This window comes from Schistocerca cancellata, chromosome 4, assembly GCF_023864275.1.
Source record: "Schistocerca cancellata isolate TAMUIC-IGC-003103 chromosome 4, iqSchCanc2.1, whole genome shotgun sequence".
Taxonomy (NCBI): domain Eukaryota; kingdom Metazoa; phylum Arthropoda; class Insecta; order Orthoptera; family Acrididae; genus Schistocerca; species Schistocerca cancellata.
Window position 1 is genome coordinate 72027660 of NC_064629.1, and position 20977 is coordinate 72048636.

At 46.1% G+C, this 20977-nt stretch overlaps 1 protein-coding gene across 1 annotated transcript in view; it reads left to right on the plus strand.

Moving 5' to 3' along the window:
- Window positions 1-2932: 2932 nt before the first annotated feature.
- LOC126183909 (uncharacterized protein CCDC198-like) overlaps window positions 2933-20977 on the plus strand; it is a gene marked incomplete at its 5' end in the record, with an annotated part of 80454 nt that continues 62409 nt past the window's right edge. The window contains 2 exons of the mRNA XM_049926253.1: window positions 2933-2939; window positions 2982-3044. Coding sequence (XP_049782210.1) covers window positions 2933-2939; window positions 2982-3044 — 70 coding nt within the window. The remainder of the gene's footprint in view (window positions 2940-2981; window positions 3045-20977) is intronic.

The following is a 20977-nucleotide window of genomic DNA, read 5'->3' on the forward strand; positions in this document are numbered from 1 at the left end:
CTGAGACCCTCCACCCCATACTTGCCTCTTTCCTTCCCACATCCCTCACTACCTGGCCCTCTCCAGCGCCCTCCCCGCCCATCTCCCCCCCCCCTCTCTTCCGCTCCCTCCCTCCCTTCTTCCGGTCTCCCTCATCTCCTTGCGCCTGGCAGATCCTCCGTTTTGATCATCGTCAGTGTGCCACATCACTGTTGTGTTTAGTGCTGTTTCTCCTGTGCGTCAAGAAGTGTGATTTTGATTGTGTACTGCCTTGAGGTTCGCCGTCAGTGTTTGTTATGTGCTACGCTATCTGTCGATACCTTTTATGCTCCAGTCATACTGTGCCTTGTGTTCTTTTAATTGTCGCAGTGTGTGGTTTTGTGTGTGTGCTACTTTTAAACAGTTTTTTATCTCTATTTTACAGTCGCCCCGTTTTTTGTCTATTGCCTTCCATGATGTTCCCCCTTTTTTATATCTATGTTCACCATATTCTCTCCTTTGTTATTTTTAGATGTCTTCTCTTGTTTGTTCTATGTCTTTCGGCTGATGAGCAGCGCATATGCTGCTGCCAGCCCGCCCCGATGGGGAATTGAAATACAATAAAGAAAAAAAAAAAAAAAACCGTACAGCCAGTTCCTCACCGAGCTAGGACCAGCTCCAACGGACCTCACCGACGCTTTTAATGAATAGTCGTCTACATGTTATTTGTTTTCTTTGTGTTTATATAGTGATATTTCAAGAAGTGTAGCTCAGTTTCAACAAATGACATTATACTGAGTGTTCTACGATACCGAGTAAACCTTCAGTGAAGAATTGTTTTCCTCTTGGTTGCGCCTGCAAGTGCTTGTGTATGTTATATGGTACACATGAGTGTCTTGAGTGTAGTCTGCGTGGCAGGGGCCGTCTGTCTCAGACGTAACAATAACAGTATCACATCGATAGATTTTTTAAAAAGTTTCATGTCATATTGTTTAGGGCTTACAGTTGAAATGAATGGAATAGCCCGACTGTACGCTGCCTCCAAATCTTTCAACGAGGTTCACTCACCGGTCAACGTTATTGTGATACAGTACTTCTTCCCCACGTGCGTCTTTTCAGGGCTGGATTCGGCCCTGACGTCCTTTTTATGGATGTCTGTGTGCCACCAGTGCCAACTGCGTAGGTCTAAGAGCTCTTGGAACGAATGGATATTCGGCGTTTGGACTGGCCTGCCCGTTTCCAAGTCTTTATTTGCATCGAGTACTTGTGGGATGCGTCGGGAGACGTATCGAAGCGTGTGGACGTGTACGAGCCACCATCCGGCAGTTAGTGGAGGAACTGAATGCCATGCCAGAAGAACTCCTTGCCAGTCTTGCAGTCAGCGTGGGAGTGTTACGGAGCATCCGTTGCCGTCTGTGACGATCGAGCGCCGTATTGAGAAACACGTCGCTGATTTTGCAGTGTCCAGAGGACGGTCGTCATTGACTGTGACTTCATTGTATTTACTGTCTTTAAACAAAGGTGTCATTTCTATTCGTCCGATTGCGTATTTTCTTCAATTACCTTTTGTACTATACTGTAGCAGTTCTATGTATGTTCCAATTTTCATCGGGCTATGTTGCTTTACCGTGATACGTAATGGGAAAGTCACTTTCGTCCTTAAGTTTGGCACAGCACTTTGAAAAGTTGTAGAAACAGGGGTACTCATCAGGATGTTTAATAGTTGAACTACTGCGTAGCCACACGTGTCCCCAACACACACTGAGGCGACAGAAGTCACGGGATATCAGTATGCACATTTGTAGATGGCGGTAGAATCGCGAACACAAGGTGTAGAAGGGCAGTGCATTGCCGGAGCTGTTATTTGTACTTAGGTGATTCATGGGGAAAGGTTTCCGACACGATTACGCCCACACGACGGGAATTAACAGACTGGTAGTTTCAGCTAGACGCATGGGACATTAGATTCCGGATATCGTTACGGAATTCACTATTCCGAGGTCCGCAGTGTCAAGAGTGTGCCAAGAATACCAAACTTGAGGCATTATCTCTCACCACGGACAACACAGTGCCCGACAGCCTTCGCCTAACGACCGAGAGCAGCGGCGTTTCTGTAGACTTGTCAGTGTTAACAGATAAACAACGCTGCGTGAAAATTCCGCAAAAACCAATGTGGGAGATACGACGGACGTATCCGTTACGACAATGCGGTGAAGTATGGCATTAATAGCCTACGGCAGCAGATGAGAGACGCGAGTGCCACTTCGTGTTCCCAAACGACGATGTAACTGTTTTTGATGACAATGCGCCATGTCACCGGGCCGCAATTGTTCGCGACTGGTTTGAGGAAAGTTCTGGACATTTCGAGCGAATGAGTTGGCGACTCAGATTGCCTGATGTGAATCCCACTCAACATTGATGGGTCGGGTCGCGCACAAAATCCTGTACCGGCCACACTTTCGCCATTACGGATGGCTATAGAGACAGCATGTCTCAAAACTTCTGCAGGGGACTTCTAAAGACTCGTCGAGTCCATCCCGTGTCGATATGATGCAGTACGTCTGGCAATAGCTGGTCCGACACGATATTAGGAGGTGCCGCACTATTTTTGTCACTTAAGTGTAAGAAGAACAGGATTCCACTGATAACTGCGTCGGATCTCTGCTAGTCTCGAAAAATTTGTGCTAGCCCTGACACTGCATTACCGGTTGTTACATTTTGGTTGTGTGTAACGGCTCACGAATGAGCAGTAAGTGCCTGAAGGGTTGTGATGCAGAGCCGAACATGGAGTGAGATGGGGTGCGGCGTGTCGCGGCGTACGACGGTGGTGGTGCCGGCCTCGGGGTCTGCGTCGGCGTCGCTGTCGGCGGCCGCGCTGGCGGTGACGGAGGCGTCGCAAGGCGGCGGCGGGGGTGGCGGGGGCAGCGGCAGCGACCGTGGGGGCGGCGGCCCCGAGGCGGGGCCACAGCTGGGGTCGCGCCGCCAGTCGACGCTGCAGCCGCTGCAGGCCGCCGACCCGCCGGCGGAGCTGCTGCAGGAGGCGCCGCTGCTCGCGCCGGACACGCCGCCGCCTAAGCCCGCCGTCGGTACGTACAGCTGAGTCTCGTAAGAAAGCATATTTCTGTTCCTCATCCGCAGAACACCAGCCTTTACCTCCCACAGAGTCTGTAACAGTCGATAATCTTCGCACTTGTTTCACATTCGAATGTGTTAACACCATTTGCACACAATATCTAAGCACGAGTGGGCTGCTGGATACTCCGTGAATATGCAATTTGGTGACTTTACCAAACTGTAGTACAAGTCTCCGGAAATACTCGTTACAAACTTCTACGACTTGTAGAGGTGAGTGAGTACACAATAGACGGCCAGGGTGGCCGAGCGGTTCTAGGCGCTACAGTCTGGTTCAAATGGTTCAAATGGCTCTGAGCACTATGGGACTTAACATCTGTGGTCATCAGTCCCCTAGAACTTAGAACTACTTAAACCTAACTGACCTAAGGACATCACACACATCCATGCCCGAGGCAGGATTCGAACCTGCGACCGTGGCGGTCACGCGGTTCCAGACTGAAACGCCTAGAACCGCACGGCCACACCGGCCGGCGCTACAGTCTGGAACCGCGCGACCGCTACGGTCGCAGGTTCGAATCCTGCCTCCGGCATGGATGTGTGTGATGTCCTTAGGTTGGTTAGGTTTAAGTAATTCTAAGTTCTAGGGGACTGATGCCCTCAGAGGTTAAGTCCCATAGTGTTCAGAGCCATTTGAACCAAATTACACAATACACACATCAAAAAAAAGTTTTGCATCACCTCGGTTGCGAGAACTCCTGACCTTTCACATAAAAATTTGAATAGAGATCAACATAAACATCATTTGCGCCCTTTTTATTGCTCGTGAAAACCACACATTGCATGGTATACCATCTTACATTGAGACCTTCAGAGTTCTTGGTCAAGATTGCTGTACACACCGGTACCTCTAATACTCAGAAGCACGTCCTCTTGCACTGATGCATGCCTGTATTCGTCGTGGCATATTATCCACAAGTTCATCAGGGCACTGTTGGTCCAGATTGTCCCACTTCTCAACGGCGACTCGGCGTAGATCCCTCAGAGTGGTTGGTCGGTCACGTCGTCCATAAACAGCCCTTTTCAATCTATCCCAGGCATGTTCGAAAGGGTTCATTTCTGGAGAACATATTGGCTACTCTAGTCGAGCGATGTCTTCATCCTGAAGGAAGTCATTCACAAGATGTTCAGAATGGGGGAACGAATTGTCGTCCACGAAGACGAATGCCTTGTCAGTATGCTGCCGATATGGTTGTACCATCGGCCGGAAGATGGCATTCGTTTACCGTACAGTGGTTAGGGCGCCATCCACCGGTGGCGTACGTGGGCCCCGCATAATGCCACCTTAAAAGAGCAGGGAACGTACGCTTTGCTGAACTCGTCGAACAGTATGTCTAAGACGTTCAGCCTGACCGTGTTGCCACCAAACGTGCCTCCGACGATGGTCTGGTAGAAGGCATATGCGACACTCATCAGTGAAGAGAACCTAATGCCAGTCCTTAGCAGTCCATTCGGCATGTTGTTGGGCCCATCTCTACCGTGCTGCATGGTGTCCTGGTTGCAATGATGGACCTCGCCATGGACGTCACTAGTGAAGTTGCGCATCATACAGCATATCGTGCATAGTTTGATGTCCTGTGTTTTGTATAAAAAGCATTTTTCAACGTGTTAGCGTTGCTGTCAGGGTTCCGCTGAGCCATAATCGGTAGGTAGCAGTCATCCACTGCAGTAGTAGCCCTTGGGCGGTCTGAGCGAGGCATGTCATTAGCAGTTCCTGTCACTCTGTATCTTCTCCATGTTCGAACAACATCATTTTGGTTCACTCCGAAACGCCTCGACACTTCACTTGTTGAGAGGACTCCAGTATTGGTACAAGTCGCTACAAGATCACTCTGCATTGTTGCCAGATGTATCCAAGATTGTGGCGATGACGTCATGCAAGATGGCGTCGTGTAGACTTGGCAACAGCGCATGATGTCATCCAAGATGGCGGTGGTGACGTCATTAAAGATGTCGGATTTCGGTGGTAAGCTTGAATTTTGGCGGGGAGGTGCCACTCCCCCAGAAAAGGCGCGAAGTTCAAATTCGAACAGTATAATGCACCACATCACGGTTATCTCTACTAAGCAAAGAAACTCGCTGGAAGATAGCTCACGTAGGCTACCTCGACTAACATAAGTCAACCGACCACCACTTCCTCTTATGAACTGGCGCCAACCTTGAATTTTGTCGCTAAACAAAGCTCACTTGGCATTTCGCTGCTAAGGTACAAAAATGCTGGCAAAGAAAGCACACTTGTACTAACTTCACTCGCTACCTCCTCCTAATGATTTGTGGGAAAAAGGACTTGTCTTTATTATTTAAACAATTTCATGCAGATGTGATTGCCAGTGGGTCCAGAGCGCAACTGCCTTAGTACACATCGCCACCAGCAGAGGGCGCCCTCATGACATGAGGTGATGATGCAAGTACTGTAATCCAAGATGGCGTCACTCAGTGTGTTCACCCCAAGATCCAGAGCCCAACTGAGTTAGTACATATCGCCACCGCCAGAGGGCAATGTCGTGATGTCAGGTGATGACGCAAGGACCGTTATTCAAGATGGCGGCAGCCGGTGTATTCACCACGTGGTCTAGTTCATATTGCTGCCACCAGAGGGTGCTGTAGTGACATCAGATGATGACGTTATGTGGTGGGGTAAATGGCGTGTGCCTCACGTGTAGGGCCAGCGGGCGCCACAGATACTCTTCTGGAAGTATGCCAGCGAATGTAACTGAACGATTGTGACATCTACATCGCGCATCTAATGTATAAATTACCTAAGTACTTAATTCCAATTCAATTGTAATCATATTCCATAAATGAATGTAACATTTGGATATTCAATTATCAAATGAGAATTTTCACATTTTCCCACTAGGAGCGCAGTGTTCATTCATGACATAGCACCCCCCACCCCTAGAATGCTGCACTCCTATTGCCTACTGCATTCGTAACGTGATTCTACGTCATAGAACCCCAGATGGTGCTCTGTAGAGGGAAAATGGCGCGGAAATGACTCAGACTGCGCTGGGCTGCTGTGGAGAGTAAGGAAGGCGTGAATTCTATTTATTTTGGAACATTTTATTTAGGAATGGAGTACATTTATCACACTGATACAAAACACACGCTCTCACATGCCTGGGACCATCTCACACAGCCCACAGACCTGCAGACTACTTCTAAATAACGCTCTCCAGACACGCAAACAACTCCTAAATTGACAAAATAATTCAGTTACAAACTTGCAGACTACTCCTAAATAATACAGCACACAGATGTGTAGGCACGCTCAGTACTTGTAAACTGTCCAAATAGTGTATGGCACAGCCTAGGGCCCTGGTCCAAAAATAGTGCAATCAACGCGCGCCAGCACCGTCCGCCAGCCCCGTTGCCCCCGCGAAGTGACGTGGTCGGCAGCTGTCAAACTACACACGGGTGCCCTCAGGCATGAGGCAGCCACATCCCATGACACCAGAGAAATTCCTATCGCAATACGTGGCCACCTAGACGCAGATGATGACACAATCGGATGGGAGCGAAAACTTATTTACAGAGCGTGGACGCTCCAAGCAGAGCCGCATGCACGTGTGGTCGACACGGCTGACGTGAAAGCTGCTGTTATTTTCGAGTATACATTTACTGTTATATACCGGCGCCACAGAACTCCAAGGCGCAGGCTCCATACGCGAGACACCGCAGGGCGACACTTGTCTTTACCGCTGATGACTGAATAGCACAGCCTGCTCTCCCCCTAACGGAACATACGAGAAGCGTACGCACCCCAGCGTCACTGACACCTCGCTGCGTGCAAGTCGACTTCTCGGGAATTGTATAGTGTCCCAGAAATATTTAACTCTTGCTCTCTAGATGTCTGAGCTTGCATGCACGAAAATTCTTATTCTAACAAAACCTGTTTATGAAAACAGCGCCTAATGCAGTCTTCCTCGCAGGTCTAACGTCGTACTCAGTCCGTCACATGTTAACCTTCATGCTTCAAACATACGCAAACGTTCCCTCCGCTATAAAGGGGCTCCTATATCCCAGTACAAACGATGTCAATGAATCGAGCATTCTGATTGGCTGTTATCGAATTTACCCGCTGAATTACTGATATCGCCGATATCTAAGTACTGTTCACCGTTTTTTTTCCTTCTGCAGACGATACTTTCAGCGGTTATTTTACACAGATCGTCATATTTCACTGACAACATACATATCGTCAAACACGGAAAGACTCTTATGATAGGACACACTCATCCTCTCTAGTCATGCCATAACATAAACCGTAGTAACTTTACAATGCAATATATACAAATTTTACACAACGTAACTCACACTAACGTTACAATACAATATATACACATTTTACACAACAGTGCAGCTATCTTTTATATCTGTACAGGACCCTAAAAAGTTATCGTATGCATACACTCACACCGGCTATATGTCACTATGCTCCGCAGTCCTAGGGAATCGCCCTTTGCACCGCCAACTTAAGCTCGCTAAGTCTCATACTTATCGTCAAATACGGAAGGACTCTTACTCAACTGCACTGTTCTCCCACTGAGGACAGGAGCTTGAATATTGAACTAGAATGGCTACATGATAGAATGAACTCCAAGTGGTATATTTCAAGGGAAGACTGTCACATAGATTAATGTACATATACGTGTACTAACGTGCACTCGATTCCCCTCGGCACAAACGCGTCACTGCTTCTGCTTTCTTGCTTGCTCGCCTTTTTTCTGCACACATCTCCAGACTCGGGAATTACAAGAACATACGTATTGTCGCCATAATATTATACCATTTTAGTGATACTTCTCAATATCAAGCACTAGACAGCATCCCACCGATTGCTAGCGCAACGTAATTCCCAACATACAGACTCTAAATTATTTCTCTACAACCCTTAAACTTTAGCGAGGTGCAGCGTGCTGTAAACCACTGAGTAACTAGAAATAAGTAGAGGAAACTACACTCCTGGAAATGGAAAAAAGAACACATTGACACCGGTGTGTCAGACCCACCATACTTGCTCCGGACACTGCGAGAGGGCTGTACAAGCAATGATCACACGCACGGCACAGCGGACACACCAGGAACCGCGGTGTTGGCCGTCGAATGGCGCTAGCTGCGCAGCATTTGTGCACTGCCGCCGTCAGTGTCAGCCAGTTTGCCGTGGCATACGGAGCTCCATCGCAGTCTTTATCACTGGTAGCATGCCGCGACAGCGTGGACGTGAACCGTATGTGCAGTTGACGGACTTTGAGCGAGGGCGTATAGTGGGCATGCGGGAGGCCGGGTGGACGTACCGCCGAATTGCTCAACACGTGGGGCTTGAGGTCTCCACAGTACATCGATGTTGTCGCCAGTGGTCGGCGGAAGGTGCACGTGCCCGTCGACCTGGGACCGGACCGCAGCGACGCACGGATGCACGCCAAGACCGTAGGATCCTACGCAGTGCCGTAGGGGACCGCACCGCCACTTGCCAGCAAATTAGGGACACTGTTGCTCCTGGGGTATCGGCGAGGACCATTCGCAACCGTCTCCATGAAGCTGGGCTACGGTCCCGCACACCGTTAGGCCGTCTTCCGCTCACGCCCCAACATCGTGCAGCCCGCCTCCAGTGGTGTCGCGACAGGCGTGAATGGAGGGACGAATGGAGACGTGTCGTCTTCAGCGATGAGAGTCGCTTCTGCCTTGGTGCCAATGATGGTCGTATGCGTGTTTGGCGCCGTGCAGGTGAGCGCCACAATCAGGACTGCATACGACCGAGGCACACAGGGCCAACACCCGGCATCATGGTGTGGGGAGCGATCTCCTACACTGGCCGTACACCACTGGTGATCGTCGAGGGGACACTGAATAGTGCACGGTACATCCAAACCGTCATCGAACCCATCGTTCTACCATTCCTAGACCGGCAAGGGAACTTGCTGTTCCAACAGGACAATGCACGTCCGCATGTATCCCGTGCCACCCAACGTGCTCTAGAAGGTGTAAGTCAACTACCCTGGCCATTCTAGAAAACCGGTCAAATATACCTTTTATCATTATAATTACAATTAAATATTACGATCGCGGTCTCAATTGAATGGCATTCGACAATGAGCGAATTATCGGAAATACACCATGCTGTCGGCAGTGGCTCTGGAAATGGAAGTATCTGTACCTGCCTTACGACTGGACATACTCTTCACCTTGCTATCACAGTACTCCAAGTCAAATCCATACCCTCCTTACAACTGTACATAGTCATTTCCTTCCCACAAACACATACTTTATGAAACCTCTTGTTCAAATGCGACCATATGACGCATCCTTTAGCACTAACTGTAATACTCCGTCAATAACTGATTGCCTACGATACGAAATAATACTGAACGAAAATCAACGATGGGTGTGGATGTCTCTTAGGTTTTTCTTGCGAGTCCTACCACCATGTCCTAGACAGGGAGACCTAATCGGCTAGATGTTAAAGAAAAAATCGATCGCACCAACTACTGCATGTTACTGTCACAAGCGGTCTTGATTCTACAGGTGCACCCAAGTATCCATGTTAAAAGCTATACCTGCTTTACAAATCGACGTACGACATGACCTCTGAATGAGGCCTTTTTTTTTCTTTTTTTTTTTTTTTTTTGACAAATACCATGACGGTGATCGTACAAATGCGTATTATCCGTCCACGATGCAACCTCGTGATAAAATCAGTCAACTTTGAAAGTGATTCGGCTAAGGTACGTGGTATGTAAGTGGTATTTGCGACTCTGTCACACCATCCCAACTAGAAAATTCTATAGTATTTCTATTGCATTCTGTCTCGATACCATATCAGAGTTATTGCGATATATCCACTGAGTTATAGGCGATGACTGATTGAGAAGGAACACAAACAGTAGTTGTATATGATGTGCCGATTGAGGTCGTAAGAAGAGAAATGTGCACTATCTTCTCTGATCTCTAGTGTTATGCTATCCGCTAGAGACGATGTCGGGCATTTGGAAACAGCTCTTTCCATTCAAGCACATTCCTGCGCTGGATCCTATGGATAATTCGTTTAATGATTACAACGACTACTCAATCATATTTGTAGCACTCCCATCTCTCGAAACGATTCACCTTTCCCAAACCTAGCTGATACAGTAAAATTTCAACTTGGTTTTAGCCAGCCCCTATGCATCTTGCAACTGCTTCTATTTCTACAGCTTTCCGCATGTGATCGTTCCATTTTAAGTCGGAAGGGAGCAGAAGTTGGCAACCAGTGTAGAAACAGAACGACCTGAGTTAGTGCAACAGGACAGTGTTTTGACCATTCGGCGAAAATGCGCACAATGTTGTACGTCCCCAAACTACATACAAGTACTACAGATCCACGTCCATTCAAATCAATCAGCCCATTACGAACTATAAAACCTCATCCCATTTAGAAGTCAATTAGGCACCGATGCTGACACAATGACACACAGCTGCGGTGCGATCCAGCGCGGAGGAAGAGATTTCACAATGCTCCCCGACGCATAGCTGCGGTGGGGCTCCAGCACAGAGAAAGAGATGCTGCAAGGTTTCCCCAGAATAGCGAAGTGTGCAGCCCTCCAAGCATTCCTAACTGTTTACCGAGTGCCTTACCTCAAACTGCTACTGTCGCCTATTAAATATACAGACACCACAGAGGCTACTTTAAAGTTTGACCAGCTATACTCTAGGCGAATGATCGTATCCCGCAGACTATACTATATTGCTCTGGTCCTGTTTAAAACACTGTTTTCTAACATGCTTTTGTACAATGCCAAACATGTCGTTTCCTTCTGCCGTGACTTCGAGGCCTGTGCAAGGTTCTAAACTAACATTAAGAAGTTCTGATCGACGGCCTTTCGCAGGAAACTAGATTTTGCACCTTGTAAATCATATTCTTACGGCGGATAGCATAACCCTGGATGATTTAAATAAAAGACAGTTACAACATAAGCAAACTGGAAGAGTTTTACGGCGTTGGCGTAGGTCTCCAAACTACAGTCGGAAAGTCATTCACAAGCTCTGAACTTGGACTCGCTTCTTACACTGATGGAATAGGTGTCGACTCTGGGTTACCTTCCGACTGATTTCTCACGTACGTGATCACTGTTTCACTGCTAGCAACCCCCAGAAGTTGCTTGTCCATCCACGAAAACTTGTTCCCCAACTCAAACCAGCCATATCAGTCAATCATTATGTGGTAACGCGTGCACATATGTGATCAAAAAGTCACCATCGATGTACTCTAATAATAAACATCACAGTTGATAGCGTGAAGAATTTTAGAGTAACTTCAACACCGGCCAATGATCCGACAGCAAGTTTCCCCAATTTCAGTACCATAGTTAAACCACCCCCTCTTGACTTTGCGAGTATCATTGCGAACATGGATAGATGACTGTGCAGTACGCCCATTCAGTGTTAATTCTCAAACACATAAATCATCAAAGTATACCAGACAGCGCTCCACATATTTCTGTCACCTCGAGCATAGTCTTTAATTTTACGATCTATCTCTATGTGTATGAGAGTCAAAGAGTATTCTCACTGTATTTGGATAAAATAAGAGAGTGAAAGACCCTCCTCACACTATCATTGACCAACCAGCCCTGCTGCACCGTTAGTGAATTAATCTGCAACCGACCAGAAGCAGACCGCTACACTCCACCTCTTGTGAATGAATGGAGCTTTCTGAGTCCTCACCTATCTCGAGATGCCTCCATGTCAAGGAGCTTAGCACTCCTTATCGATATATAATAACAGATTTCAAAGTGCCATCATGTAATCGCAGACAGATAAGAAAAACAAGAAAAGAATGATTTTTATAGGAGACGGAGCTCCAGACGGATGGAGTTCGACGCATTTTTATGTAAATCAATCAAGCTATCAACTGTAAAGTACTGTTCTAGAGTCTAGGATCAGTACCTGGAAGGTATTGGTAAGAGAGAACATAAACACACGCACTACTAAGGCTACAATGTTCTTAAAACGGGCCTATAATCTTAGATCACCTGCGTTTCCGACCTATCAGACGAATGGAATATAACGTTGTTAATATTTCTTTGTGAGAAATATATTTCAAGTGCATGACATACATCCTCCTTCCCGGTATCTCAATAAAAAAACTATGTTATCGAACCGTAAACACTTCCTCTTCGTGATACGAGCACAATATAGCTTTCCAGAGATGTATAGTGTCCACTGTTCACATTAGATCACCGTTCAGAAATTACACAATGCCTGCATCAGGCCTATACAAAATGATCGTTACTAGCGGGGGATACATCCTACAAGGGAACAGATAAACGCATAGCAGCACCGCGCGACTGCTACGGTCGCAGGTTCGAATCCTGCCTCGGGCATGGATGTGTGTGATGTCCTTAGGTTAGTTAGGTTTAAGTAGTTCTAAGTTCTAGGGGACTGATGACCACAGATGTTAAGTCCCATAGTGCTCAGAGCCATTTGAACCATTTGAACCATAGCAGCAGTGTGCGACCTTTGAAAATTGCAAGTCATTCCATCATTAAGTCTGTAAATAGCACATCTGTCGGGCAAATGTGTACACGTGGATTGCAGTGCCTCACAAGCTCCTATCACTAACTTAGTTATGACGCTGAAGTCTCGATTTTACAACCAAGTTGCAATAGGGAGGACCGCATAAATCAGAGGAATGTGTCAAGACTATCTGTGGCGCCCACGGGCTCTATTCGCGCGGCCCACGCCGTTATAGACGTGTGAGAGAGAAAGCATTACAACATCTCTCTCTCTCTCTCTCTCAGCGCTTGACTACAGGAGTGATGTGTGTTTGACGTTCTGCAAGCGACGATCTTGGATCACGGAATGGGATCTTGCAGTGGCTGTGTCCTAGAGCACATGGTGAACAAAATGTATGCAGCCATCTTGAATAACAGTACTTGCATCATCAGCTGACATCACGACAGCACCCTCTGGTGGCGGCGATATGAACCAGATCACGTGGCAAATGCACTGGCTGCGGCAATCTTGAATAACAGTACTTGCGTCAACACCTGACGTCACGGTAGCGCCCTTTGGCGGCGCCGAAATGTACTAAGTCAGTTGAACTCTGGACCTCGTGGTGAACACACTGGGTGCCACCATCTTGGAATACTGTACTTACGTCATCACCTGACGTCATGAGCGCGCCATCTGCTGGTAGCGAAATGTGCTAAGCTAGTTCGAGTCCTGACCCAGTGGCGAACACACGTGCGTAAAATTGGTTAAATAATAAAGACAAGTCCTTTTTTCCCACAAATCCTTATGAGGAGGTGGTGGTCAGGCGACTGAGGTTAGTACAAGTGTCCTTTCTTTCGCGCCATTTTCTTACCTTAGCAGCGAAACCCCAAGTGAGCTTTGTTTACCACCAAAATTCAAATTTGGTGCCAGTTCATAGGAGGAAGTGACGGTCGGGTGACTTAGGTTAGTGGAGGTAGGCTAAGTGAGCTATCTTCCCACGATTTTCTTTGCTTAGTAGAGATAACAGTGCTGTGGTGCATTATCCTCTTGGAATTTGAACTTCCCGCCATTTTTCTAGGGGAGGGGGGTGTGGCACTTTTCCGCCAAAATTCAAACTTCCCGCCAAAATCCGCCATCTTGGATAATGGTACTTGCATCATCATCTGATGTCATGGCCGCCGTCTTAGATGACATCATGCTCTGTTGCCAAGTCCACATGACGCCATCTTGGAGAACGTCATCGCCGCCATCTTGGATACATCTGGCAGCAATGCAGAGTGATCTCATAGCACCCTTGTTGCAATACTGCCTTCCTGGCACAAAGTAACAGTGTGGACATGATCGAACAGTGGCACTGACTGTCTAGGCATGGCCGAACTACAGGCAACACGAGCCGTGTACCTCCTTTCTGGTGGAATGACTGGAACAGATCGGCTGTCGGACACCCTCCGTCTAATAGGAGTTGCTTATGCATGGTTGTTTACATCTTTGAGTGGGTTTAGTGACATCCCTGAACAGTCAAATGGACTGTGTCTGTGATACAATATCCACAGTCAACCTCTTTCTTCAGGAGTTCTGTGAACTGGGGTGATGCAAAACTTTTTTTGATGTGTGTATTTTGAACAGGACCCCACGGCCGGAAACCTACTGTTTCCGTGCTACAGTCGTTCGAAAACATGTCTGCTGGGTAGGTATGCAACAGAGTACTTATGGTGGCATGTGGTTACGTTGGATCGGCTGATATCATTTGACGTCAGTCTTACATTCTCTGACCTGGTTCGAGGCTCATTCCCGTGTCTGTGAGTGTTAGAGGAACGTGGTTGATTACACGTTTGCAGAATAAACAGACACGATGCTTCTGAATTGCAAAGCTCACGGTAATGGAAGGGCTGCTCGTCGTCTTTATCGAGATCGTTATCCATAACCTCCGACGCCATTGTATACCCTTTTCGGCACAATTGCACATCGCCTTTGAGAAAGGGTACCTTCACCGGCATCAGGCGTTACTCTGCTGCTCCGAGGAGATGCCACACACCCGAATTGAAAGAGGCCGTACTGCAACACGTGGAAGAAAACGCGTCAACGAGTACACGAAGAATTTATTTGGCTGATAGCGAGTGAAACAGCAAAACAAGTGCTGTACTGCGTCACGCATAATCTATTACTTGTAAAAGTGGTCGCGTTACCTACATGTTTCCAAATGGTTGTAATACGGGAGCGATAAGTTTCCGGACATGCGTTATAATTCATAGTATTATCTACTTAGTCGCATCTACAAGCCATTGGAGTTTGTAACGGGAATTTACGAACGCCCTGTGTATTCCAAAATTAAATCCCACACTTCAGAGCGCTGATTAAAACTTCCTAGGAGATTCACACTGTATGCACGAACGGGTGTCGAACACTGAACATTTCCATTTGGTGAATAAATAGTCTGCCGACTGAGCTAACCTGGCACGACTTATATCCCTGCTTTCGCACATTCCCTTTCGCTGGTACTCCTCTCCTGCTTTCCAAACTTCTCAGAGTATCTCCTAGATATGAAACTTCCCAGCAGATTAAAACTGTGTGCCAGACCGAGACTCGAACTCGGGTCCTTTCCCTTTCCCGTGGAAGGTAAAGGTCTCGAGTTCGAGTCTCGGTCCGGCACACAGTTTTAATGTGCCAGGAAGTTTCATATCAGCTCACACTCCCCTGCAAAGTGAAAATTTCATTCTGGAAACATCTCGCAGACTGTGGTTAAGTCATATCTCCTTAATATACTTTCTTGCAGGAGTGCTAGTTCTGCAAGGTGTATTGGAGAGCTTATGTGATGTTTGGAAGGTAGGAGACGAGGTACTGGCGGAATTGCGGCTGTGAGGACGGGTTGGAAGTCAGGGTTGGGTGCACAGTTGGTAGAGCACTTGCCCGCGGAAGGCAAAGGTACCGAGCTCAAGTCTCGCTGCGGCACACAGTTTTATGCTGCCAGGAAGTTTCATATCAGCGCACACTCCGTTGCAGTGAATAAACTTCATACTGGATTTTCTGGATAGCCCAGTAGGCAGATGATTCTCCCGCATATGACAAATGTTCGGGGTCGAGTCCCAGTCCGTCGCACAGTTTTCATGTTCAGGAAGTTTGTAAAATCTTGTCAGCAAAAATTATCTACATAATAATTTTTGACTTCTGTCTGCGATTTATGTGAGGAAAGTTAAGAACAGAAACTGCACCAGATCTACATCTACATCAGCATAGACTCTCCGCGTGGCGGGGGTACCCGTACCACTAACAGTCATTTCCTTTCCTGGTCCACTCGAAAACAGATCGAAGGAAAAACGACTGTCTGTATATCTCCGTATGTGCCCTAACATCTCGTATCTTACCTTCGTGGCCCTTACGTGTAGTGTGTGTCGGAGGCAGTAGAACCGTTCTGCAGTCAACTCCAAATGCCGATTCTCTAAATTTTCTCGATAGTGTTCCTCGAAAAGAATGTCACTTTCCCTCCCGCGATTCCCATTTGAGATCCCGAGGCATGTCCGTAACACTTGTGTGTTGTTCGAACCTATCAGTATCAAATCTAGCAGTTCGCCTCTCAATTACTTCGACGTCTTGCCCTAAACCGAACTCGTACGGATTCAAAACACTTGAGCAGTATTCAAAAACAGGTGGGACTAGCATTCTATATGTGGTCTCCTTTCAGATGAACCACACTTACCTACAATTCTCCCAGTAAACTGAAGTCGAGTACTCGCCTTCCCTACCACAATCCTCACATGCTCGTCCTATTTCATATCACTTTGTAATGTTACGCCCAAATATTTAAACGACTTGATTATGTCAAGCAGGAGGCTAATAATGCTGTCTCTGAACATTACGATTTTTTTTTCTATTCATCCGCATTAACTTACATGTTTCTACATTTAGAGTTAGCAGTCATTCATCATACCAATAGAAATTTTATCTGTCATCTTGCATCCTCCTGCAGTCACTCAACTTCGACACCTTATCGCACACCACAGCATCAGCCTTGGTCTCCTAGCACTAGACTCCGGCCTGGAACGTCCCGGGTTCAGCGTTGGACGGGCGCGCTGATTTTTTCCTCTTCCCATTCCCTCCACGACGCCCTCGGGTCCCCTCAGCCTGCTGTGAAAGTGAGTACCGGAATCTTTTGGGGGATAAGAGTCGTGTAGGCCATGAGAGTCGCCACTCCTCCCCCTCCAAGCATCGTGGGGAATAGAAAGACTGCTCTCTACCTGTAGTCAAGCTTGCGCCACAGCCTTCAGCCTTTACTGTACCAGATTAATCTGGACGTATCAGTCACAAAACTCGTTCCTGGTGAAATGCTGGATGCTATCTTCTTACTCAGTTCAAACGTCGTGGCTCTTAGAAAAAATGTCACAATAACGACATGGCAATACTGAATGCTTTTCTGGTTCAATACATCTGACAAAAAAGTGCTTTATAAATTAGTGGATGATATTCACGACGGCAACCACTGACACAGCGATATGGGTACGTAAAGCGTGTGAAATAGATTTTTAAATACAAGCGTTGGACATCGTTAGTTAAATATGACTGCTGTTTTGTGCCCTGTACACACTCCGATACTGACAGTGGGCTTCTCTAAAGTTGCTAGGTGCTCTCTAGTAGCAAGTCACGTAGATTTCCAGAAGATGTATGAATTGTAGAAAGTGTATGCCTTTGGCCGCCTCAGGTTCAGGAATAACGATGAAGGGGGAGGTCTTCTCTGGCGGTGCTACAGCATTCACTGTTTCACTTCAACTCACGTAACCATCACTATTCAAATTTCTAGGACTCAAGAGGACCCCACTGCGTCGTTGATTGTTAAAACTGTATTGTGTGAAGTGTACCAGGATTTCATTGTGTCCAAAAAACTAGGACCTACCTGGATTCAGTAATGTGAGTGATAACATAAGGATGAACTTCGAACTGTATCTTCGTGAAACTTGTTGAATCCTCGTTAGCCGCTTTTAGTCGTCTCGTTGTCTCTATAGAACTGTACGATTGGGGGGGGGGGGGGGGCAAGGAGAGGATGTTGGCTGGTGGCCCGTACCCTCGTTCTATAACACACACTGCACGCAATTATTAACTGGGTTCTTTATTCATAAACAGAGAGCTACTTAACTTAGGCTTCTATGTGCTGTGGCACAAGCTCTCCTATATAGTCCACTTTAGCTTCACTGCTGTTGAAGTACAAAGTCCGCTATGAACACTATTATGTTCGCTATGTGCTGCCTGTCTCTAAGCTGGAGGCTGACTATGACTCTGTCTCGGTGAGACGCTGGAACTCACACGGCGTACAGACTAGAACTGACTCGAACGAACTAAACTAAACTAACCCACTGGCCCTCCGGGCCACGGCGGTTACCTAAATACTGGCGGCTGGAGGGCGTTGGCGGCGCTTTTATAGCGTGGCTGTCATTGGCCTCCATCGATACTATCGTAACCTCTATGCCGCACGGTGTGCTGGCGCCAGCGTATGCCAACACAAAACTGAATGTCAAAATCTGCGATAATGATACAAGCTGAAGAAATGAATTAAAATTTGTGCCACAGCTATCGTAGATAAAGTTTTGACTCATGTGTCTCACGGAAAATTGAATTACATCTGTTGTATGTCAAAAGTTTTAGAGACTGAAAGATAGATTGCAGCTCTTTTCCACCAGATATATAACTCTGTTGTGTGTCTCTTCGATACTACCCCATAAATTTCAGCAAGGTGCTGCCGACCTTAAGGCGTCTACTGTGTGGAATGGGCTAAGCGAATATGCAGTGCTCATTCAACACGCAGGTATAAAAAGAAGTTGGCCTATTTCACTTATTCAGCAGCGTGACAGATGTTTTCAAGTAAGCTCGTGGGACGGTCACCTTCAATGTTGCCGTTAATATAGGATGGCTAGAATAAACCTGGCAGAAGATATGTTTATTACATTTAGTGGCAACGAAATTTACACCGCAAGGAGTACATTAGAAAAATACCCAAAACGAGTACGAACACTTGAGAACGCTAATATAGTGGAAGATAGAGCACAGAAAGGTGCGGCATAATATCAACATCAGTTACTGTGCAAGTCGAAATAGAAAGATCGTTGCGCCAGTACATTATCAAAACGACGAATGTTTTAATCCTGATAAGCGTTTTGTTATAGTTATCCGTTAAAGCTGTCTGACCATCTGAATGTTCTGTAGGTGATTTCTGAATGGGATGGGATCCGAGCATGAGAATTCTCAGCTTTTCATTTCTTCAAATGACGTCTGGTTCGACCAGTTCAAGGAAGTGAAATCGAGTCATTATACCATTGAAAAATGTTTGTATTGTTGTCAAGTGCGACCTTTATTTTACCCGTTATTTTAAGTAAACCGGAAAGTGGAATTGGGGGGGCGGGTTAGATTTTCAGCTGTAGTCCTCATATTTTTTTCGTCACTAGCCACTGCAAAGACTTACCGTCACGATCACTCAATACAAATTTCGTCTGCGTTGTGACTTAACGGATGATGTTTTTCCGCTTTCCCTGTGTGCGGTGTAAATCTTCGACACGGTGTCTATCGAAAAACCAAACACTTCGTCTACCGTGGTTAAAGAGGTACCCACCAAACGAGCACCAACAATTTCCCTACTTTCGGATTCGCTTAGCTCCGTTAATATGCACTCAAAACCACACGGAGCACTATTCTGACTACGGCTGACACATGCAATGTATTGGAAGCCATTGTAAAGGTCAGCTATAACAGCACCACTTGCTCACTTGGTTAGCATCTGCATTTATATTCACGCATGCATTTCTTGCAGTGTTTAAATATAATTATTTAATTGTATCCGTACCTACTATTGTTGTGTGAAACTCTCGGTTGGAAGTCCATCAGATATTGCTTTCTCCTCACGCTGATGTCTAGATTATAACATGCTGTTAATATAACAACATTTGATGTGACGAACCTCGATAATGCCTAAGGGGGGAGTCTACATAATTGATAAATAATAAAATATGGATTATATTTGAAAGAACAGCGTATGCAAGAAAATGACTTCCTTTAAGAAATGTTACAGGATAACAGAACGAAAGTAACTACGTTTTCGTTTAGTGATCTTAATTCTAAAATCTTCATTTTTGCTTATTTATTGTATGGATACTTGACGTTCTGTCGGAACGAAGGAAAGAAAGAAAGAAAGAAAAAGGCGGTTGGGGGTTAACATCCCGTCGAGACGAAGTGTAAATTTGAACTGAAAAAGAGAGCAGCAGGAAATTGGACACGTCTTTTCTAAGAAACCTTACCAGGTGTCATCTTAATCGATTATGGGAAACTGCGGACGGGGATCTGGATCCTGCTCCTCTCGACTGCAGTTACATTGAAGCAGTAAGGTGAAATTAGCTGATATTTTTTTCTGCCCAACGTATCTCGGATCCACGTCTTGCTAATGAAGTGAAGACTTCGATTTATGATCACCAACGGAGTAACTCACCAGCCCGCAGACCTAAGAGAATATGCATTTAACACGCAGGACCCAACGGGTTTCTTATTTCTAGCGAGCTCTCGTTCAAAAGCTTGTTTGTCTGAAGTTGTACTGATTCACATACATACGGTAATTTTGTTTCTTTACATGCGCTTCGTTTTCGCGGGATTTTACCCGAATAATCACGATTTCCTGATATTCTTGGGACAATACTTACGTTTGTGTGACTTACATCTATTTTTCATCGCAAACACGTGAAAGCCAACACTGCCTGTTATAATTCAACCTGAGAACCTAGCAAGTTATGACTCAAGCATTAAAACCTTGAAAATATTGCAGCCAAGATCTTCAGCACCCTAATACAGCATTTGAGTGTAAATCATCTCTCCTTGTCAGTAACACGGTTGCAATGATGACGAAACTGCATCCTACTTGGCCTAATGCCTAACGGCAAGTAAATCATTCACTGAAATGCAATGTCTCGATGTATTCATTATTGCAGCAGGTGTATTGAATTTCTATGTCCGCTGAAAGTAATTTTGTTTTAAGTTCGTTGTGCTCTCACCTGCTATTAGTATGTGCAAAGAATACATGAGCACATGTGTCAACGAGCATGAAAATCCTTATGATTGAAATAATAGCTTCAGGAGGAAAATCATTCGTGAGATATTTTAAATTAACTTCAATTAGTATTTAGACAGCAAACGAAAATGAATGAACAGCTGGTACAAATATCCTCTTATTGATCACGTTGTGTTAAATCAAAAAGATTCACAAAAAGCAGAAAAATAGCCCGATATACTTTACAATCCCCGTAATACCATTTGGAGTGTAGAAAATTACCGTGAAAGAAACCCTATATCCTTGAATGAATCACGGAGAAATATATATTGATCCTCCATGTATTCAGAGACACCGTCTAAACAAAGACCTGAACAACAGCACCTGAAAAATTACGTA